General features: G+C 40.1%; 1 protein-coding gene and 1 long non-coding RNA gene across 2 annotated transcripts in view; both read right to left on the reverse strand.

Annotated features, from left to right (window-relative positions):
• The window catches only part of LOC104945751 (macrophage-stimulating protein receptor-like), a 16,297-nt gene extending 5,076 nt beyond the window's left edge, over positions 1 to 11,221 (reverse strand). Inside the window, exons 1-2 of the mRNA XM_010771469.1 lie at positions 10,995 to 11,221; positions 5,405 to 6,706 (exon numbers count right to left, since the gene is read on the reverse strand). Of these exons, the coding sequence (XP_010769771.1) occupies positions 5,405 to 6,610 (1,206 nt within the window). The 5' untranslated portion in view covers positions 6,611 to 6,706; positions 10,995 to 11,221. The remainder of the gene's footprint in view (positions 1 to 5,404; positions 6,707 to 10,994) is intronic.
• Positions 11,222 to 12,892: 1,671 nt separating this feature from the next.
• LOC104945721 (uncharacterized) lies at positions 12,893 to 14,644 on the reverse strand. The gene is made up of 2 exons (XR_798368.1): positions 14,193 to 14,644; positions 12,893 to 13,971 (listed from the first exon to the last, which is right to left on the reverse strand). It is a non-coding gene; the product is annotated as an uncharacterized lncRNA (long non-coding RNA).
• Positions 14,645 to 14,676: the final 32 nt, after the last annotated feature.

Here is a 14,676-nt window from a genome sequence, read left to right on the forward strand (position 1 = left end):
ATTTGTGGGGGCACCGCACCGCACCCCGCCCCCCACCCCGGCAAGAAAAGCCAAGGGCCCCTTAACCTATTCGGATGGCCCACGCATCCACCCCCTCAAATAAGAAAATACATGTGTGCCTTACTCAAGGACACACTAGTAGTGGTGTTCCAGCCGGGATTTAAACTTGCGACCTTCCGATCATCAGCCCACTTCACTATCCATTAGACCACCAAAATAAATAAAAAATATGAGATCCATTTGTGGCGGACGATATCAATGAATGGGAAACACTGAGCTTTGTAAAGTGGAGTAGTTCATTAAATGGCAGACAATGTTGTAAACAGCTTCTAATTTAAGGCCAATTCCTTATTTTCTGTTTTATATAATATAAAAATGAATATCTTTGGACTGAAAAATCGTTTTTGCACTGTTTTTCTGAGAGAGAACAAACAAAGATTTGACACTAAGGTCTACACCAGACCGCTGGCTTTTAGAAAACAAAAAAAGCAAAAAGAAGAGGTCTGACCTCACTTGATTTCAGATTTAGCCATGTTTAAATTCAAATTATAATTCATATTAAGCATTACAATGTATTATTAACTTGAAATCAGTTCGAAAACAAAACAATCAGAACTCAATGTTAAGCCAAGGAAAAAAAATTCCCAATGCAAGGCTCCTTATTTCCAAAGCTTTCAACTGCAATACATATCACTGGGGCCCCCTTGTTCAACAAAAACACAACAAAGCTGCCCTCTTAGATGCCCATAAGGTAGAGAAGGGGAAAAAGGCCCTCTATGGTGCCTTTCATTAACGCAGTGCCATATAAGCTGCCCTGCTCGCTAGAAAACATTCTTTGGCTGGTGTCCAACCACATGCAGCTGGAGCACTTTATTTTATTGTTCCCCAATGTCGCTTAAATGGCCTAAGCCTGCCACCCATGCTCAGTTGTCATGGAGATGGGCCTGTTGGAACAAGCTAATAATTTGACCTGGATATTGACAGCTCAGATTATGTGTGCAAAAATGTAATTTCTCAGAAGATCACATTTGAGTTTTTTTAAATGTATCGCTGTAGTAAGAGAGGCCCAGCTGTTAGCTTGTACGGACGTGGTATCAGCTGCACTGGTCACCAGGTTAATCATGATAAATAATGTCCCTGGCACATCAGAAGCACAAGGTAAATCTGCCACGATAACATCATTTCATAATTTAAGAGGCCTTGATAAATGATTATGTGCGGAATTACTGACAGAAAGATTGCCTGGTGGCTATAAATGCAGAGCAGGGCGGATCACTGTTTTGATTGAAAGGGAGTCTGTAAACACTGGGTATTAGCCTCAGGACAAAATATTAAAAAAACTTTCTAATTGTTTTCCTGGCATCTAAAAGGGAAACAGGAAACTGGGAAATAAGCATCTTTCGAATTAAGTGAATGCAAAAATAAATGTTGGAGGACATGAATCCTCCCCTGTCTCGTGATGTAAGCCGAGGGTTAAAGCACAAACAGCATTGCTTTTGACTGAAGTCATTCACCTCCAAACACAAGAGGAGCGTAAAACTAAAGCATAGTATTTGTGAGGCACAAGATGACGTTGTTGGCACAAAAAGCTGCTTTGATCGGCTGAGAAATGGAAGAACCAGGATTTCAGATTTTTGGACAATCCCGCTGGCAGGAAGTTACTCAAAACTCAGACCAGCAGCCAAAAGCAGCAAAACAGAAGAAACCGCAAGACAAAAAAGTTCACTAGTCAGGTGGAAAATGTTCTTTTGAAGGCAAATACAAAAGAGAACAACTCCATTAAAATGTTTGTTTTTCAAGATTTCCATCCACTATGAATCCTTCAGTTAAAAAAAACAGTGATATTTTGTCAGCCTGCCTTAACCTTGAACAACAGACAACATCTCAAGCTGCAACTCAGTTCTGGGAATGTCACTACATGTTAATTCTCAAACTGACAAGAAAGTATTTTTAGTTATTAGGGAATACAAAGTGGTACCACAAACTCCCACTCCTAGCCACCATGTAGATAATATAAGAAATAACATTATGAGAAATATGTATAGCATCTGGAAAAAAGAAAGCAGTTTTCCCACGAGAAATGACACAAGTAACCAATGCAGAGTCTAAATTGTATACCTAAATTCAAACTGTTGCCTTAAAAGGACATTGAATACACTCACACCATGCCAGTTAACTGATACAACAGGAAGGAATGAGGCACACTTTTTAAGACAATTTAAAAAAAAATGTTTTGCTCTTACTGTCTGACCTGAGAAATTCACTCAACTGATGCGGAAAACAAGTCATACAATGTCAACAACCCTCAATCCCACTGACCCCTGTCTAATGTTCATTCCACCAGTGTGTAGGCTGACACTTTCCATACTTGTTCATCCAAAAAGCCATTTGAATCCATGTTTTCTTGGATTTAACAGCGAGTGCTCACTGAATGCTGATCAGTGGCGGTTCTAGACCAATTTGACTAGGGGGGCCAGGCGGGGGCCAGTTATTCTCTGAGGGGGGCTCAATAAATGCAGGACGAAAAAGACAAAGACAGTGTGAAGTAATTGCGCATAAGAAAACAATTTGTTTCAGTACACATATTTATTTCAGATACTTATAGTTACAGCTTTTACGCTCTAATGCAGTGGTTCTCAACTGGTCAGGCCTCGGGACCCACTTTTTTCCTTTGTCAATAAATCGTGACCAGACATTTTGAACCGCTCAAATCTATTCAACAAAAATGTAATATATACGCTTTTCAGCATACAATATGAATTCAAGTGAAGTACAGTGCATATATCCCTTATATCCTTTCACAGGACTAAAGTATGCTTTTAAAAAAGGTTTAATCTGATGATGGTCATCAAGTTTCTAGAATCAAAGCTGAACTCTATAACATAAAGAGGCACACTTGTCTTGTAATCAAATCCGCCACATGTGAACAATTTGAAATGCTGAAAACCTAACCCCAGAAGGGGGTCTGGAGAAATACTAACATTTAAACTACGCAATCTGGTACACTCTGAGAAGAAAATAAATACATCTATTACTACCCGACATATTAATAATATCTGATGCCATTGTTTGTGTTTCACTTTGTTCGGACAGCTTGCTGAAAGATATAACGCCTGATGAAGAGGATGTGGATCAAGTCAGGTCAAAGAGGAGTAATACACGTTTGGATTACCTCACACCTTTTGTATCGGATGATCGCAAAGCTTTCATGTCAGTTCATGACTGCAATTAAACAAAATGTGTTGTTACTGTTTAACTTTTGGGGAAATATGTGGTTTGGTGTTTTGGCAAAGAGTTTGTTGAATACATTCATATCTGTCATGTCCGCTTGGTAAATATGAAGCTAGTGCTAGCAGGCAGCTAGCTTAGCTTAGCACATAGGCAGAAAGCAGGGTGAAACAGTTATCCTGGCTCTATCCCAAGCAAAAATATTCGACATACCAACACTACTAATTATCATCATGTTATGTCTTGATTTTTTAAAGTCAGTCTTTGCAGGTTGTGTGGCAACTTCATGAACAAGACACCACCCTTAAACCACAAATTGTATTTTTAACACCTCTGTTTTTGTTTGGATTAAATAAAATAAAAAATGTGTGAGATGTGTTGAAAACATGGCAGATATTTGTTTGTATTTTTGCACAGAGCTAGCATAGCTGTTTCCCTTGTCTCCAGTCTTTATGCTAAGCTAAGCTAGCAGCCTTCTGCCTTAAGTGTCATAGTTCTCTAACACACAGGTATATGAGAGTCTTATCATTTGACACAATAACCACAAAAAGCTGGAGCTGACACTGTACAACCTTTTTGTTTCATTTCATTACTCATGTTTGGCTGAAACTACAGAAGCACAGTCATCTTGCTCCTGCCAGTGGTGTAGAGCAATGTTTACAGTATTTCATAAACTAAAATATGTTTCTACATAATAATCTGGAAAACACACTTGAGGGTTTTATCCTTGTCACTATCATTGTTGATCAAAACCATAACATCAGAGAAACTCCTACTTAGTTATTTTATTCATTTGGATTTCATATTTTATTTCTTCATGTTCAAACAAGCTGTCATGGAGTCTCTTCTACACTCCCAATGTGTAAATGCCTTGGGTTAATGTTGCTATGTATGTGGAGAGGATGGTTCACATTCCTTTCACTCATTTGATCGACACTTTTATTAGCCAGGTGAACATGTGATGCTTGAGAAATGCTTGGTTATTTGTGTTCAGTGTTTCTGCTCTCACATGTTTTTCTTTTCGGGGACTTTAATTCCGTGGCAACTTTAGGATTTAAGGACTTTTTTTGTCTTTTGTCAAAGTAAAATAGTATCTGCAAATTAGGGAAGATTGATGCCACAGAAATCAAGGCCATCACCAAGGCCATTATTTGATACGCTCGACCAACCATTGTCGATTACAACACAAGCAAATTATAGTTTTCAATGATTTCCTCCAGTCATAGCAAACTAAGTAACCTTACTATCTTTTCAATATGTACACGCATGTTAAGAAAACAGGTAATATATGGCTCACGTGGTTTTGAACAGGACCTGCCAAGATTTTTCACCCGGAGTCAGCAAATAGTTTTCCATTTGAATGAGTGCAGTTCACCCGGATACCTCAGATGTTTTCTATTTTGAGTGAGTTCTATAAAAGTGATTGATGTATTGGATGATCTTATCCAGTAGACTCCACATGCCAGCCCTTGACAAATCTACGGAAGAGGATTAGGGCCACATGATTTTTTTTTTTGTTCTGAGAAAAAAATCTGAATTCTGACTTTTTTCTCAGAATTCTGACTTTAATCTCAGAATTCTGACTTTTTCCTCAGAACAATTTTATTTTATTTTTTTGGCAGAAAAAAGTCAGAATCTTTTAGAAAATGTACAACAGTCAATAGACACCTACAGCTAGGACTGTAATAGTTTTGGAAGGCTTGGGAACTATTCTAAAAAGTCAGAATCTTTTTTCTCCCAAAAAAAATATTTTATTTTTGTTCTGAGAAAAAAGTCAGAATTCTGAGGAAAAAAAAGTCAGAATTCTGACTTTTTTCTCAGAACAAAAAAAAAAACATTTTCTTCAAATCCTGCCAAAAAAAATAATAATGTGGCCCTAATCCTCTTCCGTACAAATCAGACACGCACACAACTGAATTTACCTTTGATCTACACCTGTCTGTACCTGTCGGTATACAGTAGTACAACATTGCTTTGTCTGTATGGTTACCCTCAATTTGTAAATCCCTTGCAAGATGTTTATGGTAAGACATTGACCTTGACTGTTCAGGGTTGAGATAGGTGGTTGGGCAGCAAGTCTTTATGATTCTAGAATGACCATCTTAGCTTTGAATAAAATCAAAAGTAGACCAAATCACCTAGAAATTGGTGTGTGTTAGCAGACTGATGGGCTCACCTCATGTGGACAGCTCTCACAGGACTGGAAATGGCAGAGCCCTCTAGAGAGCTGCTCTGGTCCAGACTTACAGCAGTCATCAACCCCATCTGCGATCGCTTTGTTCACGTTGTCCATTGGGAAGGCGCACAGGGCAGAGTCGTGCTCCGTGACCCCGTTGTCATCAGTAACAGCAAAAACTCCATAGAGGATGTCATCCTCCTCCTCCGCCCCTAACTCCTCTGCCAGCTCCCTGCCTGCCTTGCTAAAATGGGCTGCCTGGACCACGTTGTAAACCACATCCTTATAGGGCTCACTGGCTACGTTCCTCCGTCTGCGTTTTGGTTCAAACCGACACTCCAGGATCACCTCACGATACCTCTTCATCTCCCATTCATTCCTTGGGAGTCGGCCCAAACGAGTCTGAAATGGAGAGGATTCCTGATCTGGACTCTCTCTCTGAACTGAGACGAAGTAGACAAACTCCTGAGTGAAAAAGCTGTAGACATATTCAATATTGTATGTCCTCCGCAAACCTGGAAGGACAGTCAGGCTACGCACATCCTTGTAGAAACCATCTTCTGTGGCCAGTGGTCGACGCACCGATATAGACTTCCTTCCGTAACGCTGCGTCACACTGTCGTTGACTGTGGCGGCAACAAAGAAGTAGACAGTCTGACCCTCTTCCACCATGGTGACTTTGGTACCGAGAGGACTAGCCACACAGTCAGGACAGTTGGCGGCGGGGTTTGTAACCTTTCTGAACAAACACTTTGAAAGAGAAGGAGGCTCTCCATTTGAGTTAAGTTGGTGGAAATGGCATACACCATACTGAGAACTTCCACAAGAGTATAAATACATAAAGAGGGTATCCAACAGCAAGACCTGATTGTTTGTGTCCTCCAGGAAGTTTGGATCCTTGTCAATGTCGCACATATCGCATACCCGACACTCTGGGCTTCCCACTGGCCCAGTGTGGAGCTCCCACGCCTTCTCCAAGCTTCTGTTGACGGCTTCAATCACATTCTTAGAGGCAACATACACCTCCTGGTAATACGAGTTGTTGACTATGTTCTGGATAGGACCCTTAGCCTGGAAGAACGGCATGGTGTACACAACGGAGAAGTTGACAGGGTTGGGGTAAAGTGAGGGACAGTTGGCCAAGGCAAAGGCCAGCAGAGTTTGGATACAGACACATGTCCCCCACTGTGTTGTCCAGTGCACCATCTCCGCTGAGAGGGGGGGGCAACAGCACAGACAACGTGGGGTTACCTCCAGGTCTGATGTTGGGACAAGGGCATCCTTAATACACGCCGCTGATACCTGAAAAAAAGTAAGTCATTTAGAAATATCTTGAGCCTGAAAACTCATAACAATAAAAGTACATTACCTCAGCTTGATTGTTTTTATTTGTCAGCAATATTACAGAAAAACTACTGGCAACATTGTCATGAATCTTGCTGTAGGGGTGTAGCATGGGCCATGGAGGAACCCACACAATGTTATAGTGTCATCAGAACCATTTGGTGGATGCAGCTATTTTAATTTTTTTCAACCTCTGTCCCAAGTGCCCTTGTAGTTAACTAGCTTTTTTTTCATTGCCCTCAAACTCATCTCCCCGTTTTCCAAAGGAATTAACCGGTTTCTTTTACATTACATTACATGTCACTTGTTAGATGCTTTTATCCAAAGCAACTTACATACTCAATACTGTGGGCAATCCCCACAGGAGCAATTTGGGGGGAAATGTCTTGCCCAGGGACACAACGACATGCTGACTGCAGTGGGGTTTGAACCGGCTCCTGTACCCCTGATCCGAACGCCAAAGCACTAGTCCACTGCGCCACACGCCTCTCACTTTCAATGCAGAAAAATGAAACCTCTTTTTCAGAACTCATCTACTTAATCTGTTGTCTTAAGCTACACTAAAGCTGGTTTAAAATTTTAAAATGTGTCAGAAAAATGTTTACTTCTCAAGAGAGGATTCGGAATATATCTTGAAAGACTTCTATACAATTTTAGGTCATAAATGAAAAGAGAAGTAGGGTCATTTTCTCATAGCCTACTATACAATCTAAGGTAATAAATCAAAAGAGAAGAATAAAGCCTTTGTCATAGACTTCTATGGAGGTAATAAATCAAGATAGAATTGGGAACATGTTCTCTAAAACTTCTATACAATCGGAGGTTGTAAGTCATGAGAGAATTAGGATCATTTTGTCCTAGACTTATCAACAATCTGAGTTGTTATTATTTGATAGACTCTATCTATCTATAGCAAGGGAAGTAGAAACATTGTCTTATTGACTTCTTTACAATCTGAGGTAATTAATCGAAAGAGAGTAACCAAAGTGGCCTGACAGAAAAAAAGAGTGTTTTATCAAATCAAATCAAGTTTTATTTATATAGCACATTTAAAAGCGATTTTTGGTTGAGCCAAAGTGCTGTACGTGTAATAAAAACACATTACTATAATCACAATAAAAGACAATAATTTACAACAGAAATATATTGGAAGCCAGTGTAGTGAGGCCAGAATTGGGGTGATGTGGTCACGCTTTTTGTGGCCAGTCAGGAGACGTGCAGCTGCGTTTTGGACTAGCTGCAGGCGTTTAATTGAGGCCTGGTCCATACCCATATACAGAGCGTTGCGATTGTCCAGTCTTGAGGTAACAAAGGCATTAATAACCCTTTCTAGGTCTTTAAAAGATAAATACGACTTGGTGTTGGCCAATAGTCTTATTTTTTTTAAAAGCAGGATTTTACTACGGTGCTGACCTGCTTGTCGAATTTAAAAGTTCTAGAGAAGGTCACTCCAAGGTTCATGACAGAGGGGAGGATGTTTTCATTGAGAGAGCCCAGAATATCAACCGGAGAGGCTGGAGGTTGGGGACCAAAAAAGATGACCTCAGTCTTGCTCTCGTTGAGGTTAAGGAAGTTTTTGCTCAGGCAGGATTTTATCTCTATCAAGCAGTCCATCAACTGCTGTAGTGAGTGTTTGACATTTGCTTTGAGAGTCAGATAGATCTGTACATCGTCGGCGTAGCAGTGGAAGGGAATATTGTGTTTAGTGGGAATTGAACCTAGGGGCAGTATGTACAGTAAAAAGAGGATGGGGCCCAGGATAGAGCCTTGGGGAACCCCACAGGTAAGAGGGGCTTTAGCAGAGGAGAAGGCACCTAGCTGCACTGAGAAGCTACGGTCTGTCAGGTAGGACCTGAACCATGCAAGGGCAGAGCCTGTGATGCCTGCGGACTGTTCAAGCCGTGACAACAGGATGCTATGGTCCACATTGTCAAAGGCAGCTGTCAGGTCTAACAGCACCAGGACAGCTGGGCTACCTGAGTCGGCGGCTAGGTGCAGATCATTAAAAACTCTTAAAAGGGCTGTTTCAGTACTGTGTCATCATGTACTGTTTTATGATGATGCTACCGTGGATATTTTTGACTAATGACATTTTGAACCAATATAATTGTATGTACTGCACTGAAACAGATCTACGGTGACAAATACCCTCATCTCGGTCGAGCCAGATGAAGATGAGAGTACACGTGGTCATAAATATAAAAGCTTCCTCTGACTCACCTCAAACACTTAGAGGGACTGTTTACATAATAAAACAGAGTGCTGTGTTTTGGTCGTGCTCAGTATAGTAGACAATGTATTCAAACTATTTGTATCGTGACTTCCTGCACAAGTCATTCAGTCTAGTCCTGTTTATTCTGGTTAATCCAACATCCGTTTCTTCCATTGTGAGTCATGCTCTTTTATGCAAGAGATCTGAAAGTAATTTTTTTTGTTTAAAGTAAATAAACAATTTTTCAGTGGTTCGTCTTTATCCGTCTTCAAACAACCAACCAAATGGAACCGTGTTTCAAACTCTGAGCCCTGTCTTCATCCTGAGCAGCCGTTGTTCGGTGGATCATTAACTAGACACATCAGATTTAGGCTGTTTTCAAGAACCTGGCCTCTCTGCTTTGCATTCCTGTCACAATCAATACGTGCCTCTCAGGGGGAACGATGGGCACGGACTGATGATCATAAGACGACGTGTGCCTTTTTAAGCCTCAGGTGCAAGAGCAACGGCTCGCTTGCTCGTGCCAGAGAATTTCCTCAACGATTATTTTTATATTTAGCAGCAGAGAAACTTTAATCTGTCCAATATTATTTCAAGAAAATATCAGTTTTTTCGGGTTTAAGCACTTGTGTGGAAAGTTTCAGATCAAGTATGGCATCCTCACATCAATAATTCATAGATTCCCACTAAAGTTGTGTTACATTTTAACATTTGCTGGTCCAAGTGAAAGGTTAAGGTTAGAAGACATGGGTATACATAGTAATGACACTGATTGACTTTCTTCATGTTCATGGTTAATAAAGCAAATGGTTGAAATTGAGTTTCCATTCATTGTACTAAAGGTGCTATTTACAGGCTGGTCAGCATGCAGGATTTGTACCAGTGTAATCCATCACAGGGGAGTTAGGGATTCACAATATGGATTTTTTTTATGGATTGGCAGATAACCAATTATTGCCAGTTAACCCAAAATGTCACATTATGGTCAATTAAGGTTGCAGGATTTTGATTAACAGTTAATATGTTACTTTTATTCTTCAACATTTCTGACTAGTGAATTTGTATTCTTAGCATCCAAATAGATTGACATATTTGATTTATCTTTTTTATTATCGTTTCATTACAACAGCCACCTGTGAGGCTATGGGATGCGGACATTGTATTGGCTGCATTGTGCAACAGCTTTAATGAATCAGTGCCGGACACTTTGGTGGCAGTTCATTAGACTAATAGAGAGCATCTCTGTTTCATCGATCACAACACAGATATCCACAGGGATTTGAGAAGGCAATCTGCTGTACAAACAATCTATTGTCAAAAACGAATTGTTCCCAAAGGACATGAAGTATTGATTCAGCGGCAGGACATGCATCCTAAACAAAACCCAACAGTGTGGGGCGACAACAGTTATAAAACATTAATATAAGGATGGTTTATTTTTGTTTATTCTTCAAAATTGATGGAAGATGAATCGAGGAAGTCAACATGGTAACCCAAATCAATTCTAACAATTTCACAGAAGCAGCATCAGGTTTGTAAGGCCTTTTCTTGTCCTAATTGATCTTATCTCTTTGAGTATGCCCTTGTTTCCTATATCCTGTTCAGTGAAATAATGCCAGTAGATTCTGTCTCTATTCCAAATATCAAAATGCTTCCAACAACTGCACCAAATAAGGCAACACCTCTCTCTGTGAATGGTTATCACAGCACATCTTTTTCAGTTGTCATCACATAAAAACAACTTGCCAGTTTCAACAAAAGCAACTTGTACTACCAAAAAAACTCTTTAAAATAAAACTCTTAAAATGGGTTTAAAATTAGAGGTACAATATGGTTACACTTTTTTAAAAACAATATGACATGTGTAATGCTCCTGTTATACTATGTTTCTGTACGGTTTTTCTGCTTGTTGGTTATAATATCTATATATTTGCTATAATATCTGAACATGCGCGTTTGTTATTCTTTTAATAATGTTAAAGTTTCTTAAATACTATCCGTTTCATGCAGCTGTGAGTGTTGTGAAGATCTTACCTGTGCAGGTTAGACTCTGTCTTCTTCAGGGGAGCACTCTGCCAGGTTCGCTCCTTGTCTTGACTTTAGTAAAAGCGCAGTGAGAATGGCTCTTTGCTCAGGTCATTTCAAGATTATTACACCTTTAGAAATAATCTTTGATCAAAATGAAACCCGGACAGTTCTCACAATGTGCTGTGACATGTAAAGTATGTTGGTTTCGGATTTAACTTCACTCCCATGTTGGGTAAATCCTCTGAGCCTCAGCGCAGCTCCGGCTCCTCCCTCCTCACAGCAAACCCAATTAACCCTCATGTGTTGCTGTGCCCACCTTTTTTAATGGTGACGCTCGTGATGCCATCATGCAAGTAATTCGGTAAAATTAGAAAAAGATATTGATGTTTTCGAAAGGAAGGATCAATAACATTTAAAAAACCAAAACGTTGGAGAACTTACATTGCTCCCTGTCTGCATCCGGAGGAGAGAGACTCCGCAGGGACCGTCTACAAAGTGCAACACCGAAAATATATAACAATACAAATATTCAATAACTTCCCCGTCAAAGAATAAAGTGCTACCATAATCACATTACACATTATTGATCTGCTGCCGATCAGAATACAACACTTGTTTTGAAGGAAAAGGCTTTTGCATAATTCTTTGATTTTTCATGAATGTTCCTACTTTTTTTATACTCGCTTTGTACTATTTTTTTTACTATATATATTTTTTTTTTTCATTGTGTTTTTCGAAATTCTAAACTTTGACTTTGGTCATATTTAGACAGACTATGCCATGATGTAAGTTTTTCAGTTTTCCGACATGCAATACCATGTTGTTTTTCCTGATATTTTCAACATAATATACAGTTGAGGCCTAAATTATTAGCCCCCCAGGGATTATGGAACATTTTCCTAAAATTCTAAAATGTTTCCAGCATTGATCAAATTTGATATAATCAAACATTCACCAGTGCTATTTAGTAGCTTTTGGTACATTTTGGAAAATAAAATAAGTTTTTAGACTTGCTTTACATCAAATATAATGAAAAATGGGTTGGTGAAAATATTAGCCCCCATGTGAATTTTTGCTTTCAAAACCACCTAATCAATCAATCAGCATAAAAGGACTCCAAGAAACAGGCACTTGAATACCTTATTGAGATGGACTATACTACTACTCCTACTCACCATGCCAAAGACAAAGGAAATCTGTGGCTCATGATAAGGGGGAAGGCTATGCTGCTATTTCCAAGCGCTTCACAGTGTCGAGAACTGCTGTACGTTGCATCATTGCGAAGTACAAGGAGACAAAGTCTGTAAGAAACAAACCTAGGCGGGGTCGAAAGCGCAATATTTCAAGAACTCTGGAGAGGAAAATAGTCAGAGATGTCAGCAAGAATCCCCGGACATCTGTCAAGATGATTGTTGCTGACCTGGCCTCTTCTGGAGTTGATGTTTCAAGGAACACAGTTGTTTTTTTCTAATATCACAGACAACACAGTTGTTTTTTTTCTAAAATGTTTCGACAAACTATACGATGATTTTTCAAAGTATTTCGACATGCTATCCTGTCATTATTCGGGATATTTTCAAAACTACACCATGTCGTTGTCACACCAGAATGCTCTCAGATATTTCCCTTGTTCTAAGGCGTAATCCCTCACTAAGAAACATCCGGGCACTATTTGTAATCTGCTCTAATTGTACAGTTTCTTATGTTGTTCTCCTGAAATAACCTACTCGTGATGGTACACTTTTAAATACATTAAGTCTTTTTTTATCGTCGATTATTTGAATGAACTTGTATACAAAGTCAAAAAACATCAATGGACCTTGAAGTTAAACATTTGCCTGGAAGATGTTGAAATAAAGCATTAAAACACATTTAAGTAAGAAAACACCAAGGTCACATCCCAGCAAGAATCATACTCCTTTTTATTACAAGCCATAATTATTCATATTTAATTCATCTGTAATTCTGCAGCACCCTTAAATTGGCTTTGCACAATAACCACTAGTTCAGGCGTGATTAGTGGAGGCGGATGTGGCAACGGGATCCTGTGAAATACAGCGAACCTTAATGATTAGACACAAGAACATAACATATCATACAATACTGTTCTTAACAAATGTGATAATATGGTAAATCAAGAAAAATGTCTCATGGTCGTTGAAAGAGACGGACATTTAGATTTCATGATAAGAAAATAACAATGCAAACAAAGGACAGCAGTAAAAAGTTTACAGAATCATAAACACGTTTGTCTTCGGAGTTTCTTTTGCATAAAGAAGGTGCATAGAGGTAAAAACGACATCACGTAAAAGATAAAACATAATAGGAATGTGGTTAACTCTATTATCTATAATAACAATACATCCCCCGCGGGTCCACAGGAATTCCAGTTTTTCAATTGAAATGTTATTCTTGACTTTAAAGAACTGAGCACCACCATTGGGTCATTGATGATGCTGCTTTCATCCGTGGTCTTTTACATTTTAAGTTATAAAACAAATCAAGATAAAATTGATTTCTTTCATTGCACAATCATCAGGAGTCTGTGATTAGATTAAAAAGATCAAGAAGCAAGGCGGAGAAAAGCATTGCTCCGTCAATCAGTAGCTAACACCGAGCTGCAGTTGTTCAGGGGTGATGCTTTTAGTTTCAGGAGGTGAGTCTGCAGACAGGCTCAGGATGTGAGAGGACTTGGGATGAAGAGGACTAAGGATGTGAGAGGACTCGGGATGAAGAGGACTAAGGATGTGACAGGACTAAGGATGTGAGAGGACTCGGGATGAAGAGGACTAAGGATGTGAGAGGACTAAGGATGTGAGAGGACTCGGGATGTGAGAGGACTCGGGATGTGAGAGGACTCGGGATGTGAGAGGACTAAGGATGTGAGAGGACTCGGGATGTGAGAGGACTCGGGATGTGAGAGGACTCGGGATGTGAGAGAACTAAGGATGTGAGAGGACTCAGGATGAAGAGGACTAAGGATGTGAGAGGACTCGGGATGTGAGAGGACTCGGGATGTGAGAGGACTCGGGATGTGAGAGGACTAAGGATGTGAGAGGACTCGGGATGTGAGAGGACTAAGGATGTGAGAGGACTAAGGATGTGAGAGGACTCGGGATGTGAGAGGACTCGGGATGTGAGAGGACTAAGGATGTGAGAGGACTAAGGATGTGAGAAGACTAAGGATGTGAGAGGACTAAGGATGTGAGAGGACTCGGGATGTGAGAGGACTAAGGATGTGAGAGGACTAAGGATGTGAGAGGACTCGGGATGTGAGAGGACTAAGGATGTGAGAGGACTAAGGATGTGAGAGGACTAAGGATGTGAGAGGACTAAGGATGTGAGAGGACTAAGGATGTGAGAGGACTAAGGATGTGAGAGGACTCGGGATGTGAGAGGACTAAGGATGTGAGAGGACTCAGGATGTGAGAGGACTCGGGATGTGAGAGGACTAAGGATGTGAGAGGACTAAGGATGTGAGAGGACTCGGAATGTGAGAGGACTCAGGATGAAGAGAACTCGGGATGTGAGAGGACTCGGGATGTGAGAGGACTAAGGATGTGAGAGGACTAAGGATGTGAGAGAACTAAGGATGTGAGAGGACTAAGGATGTGAGAGGACTAAGGATGTGAGAGGACTAAGGATGTGAGAGGACTAAGGATGTGAGAGAACTAAGGATGTAGAGAGA

Source organism: Notothenia coriiceps, unplaced genomic scaffold (genome assembly GCF_000735185.1).
Source record: "Notothenia coriiceps isolate Sejong01 unplaced genomic scaffold, NC01 NC01_scaffold00009998, whole genome shotgun sequence".
Taxonomy (NCBI): domain Eukaryota; kingdom Metazoa; phylum Chordata; class Actinopteri; order Perciformes; family Nototheniidae; genus Notothenia; species Notothenia coriiceps.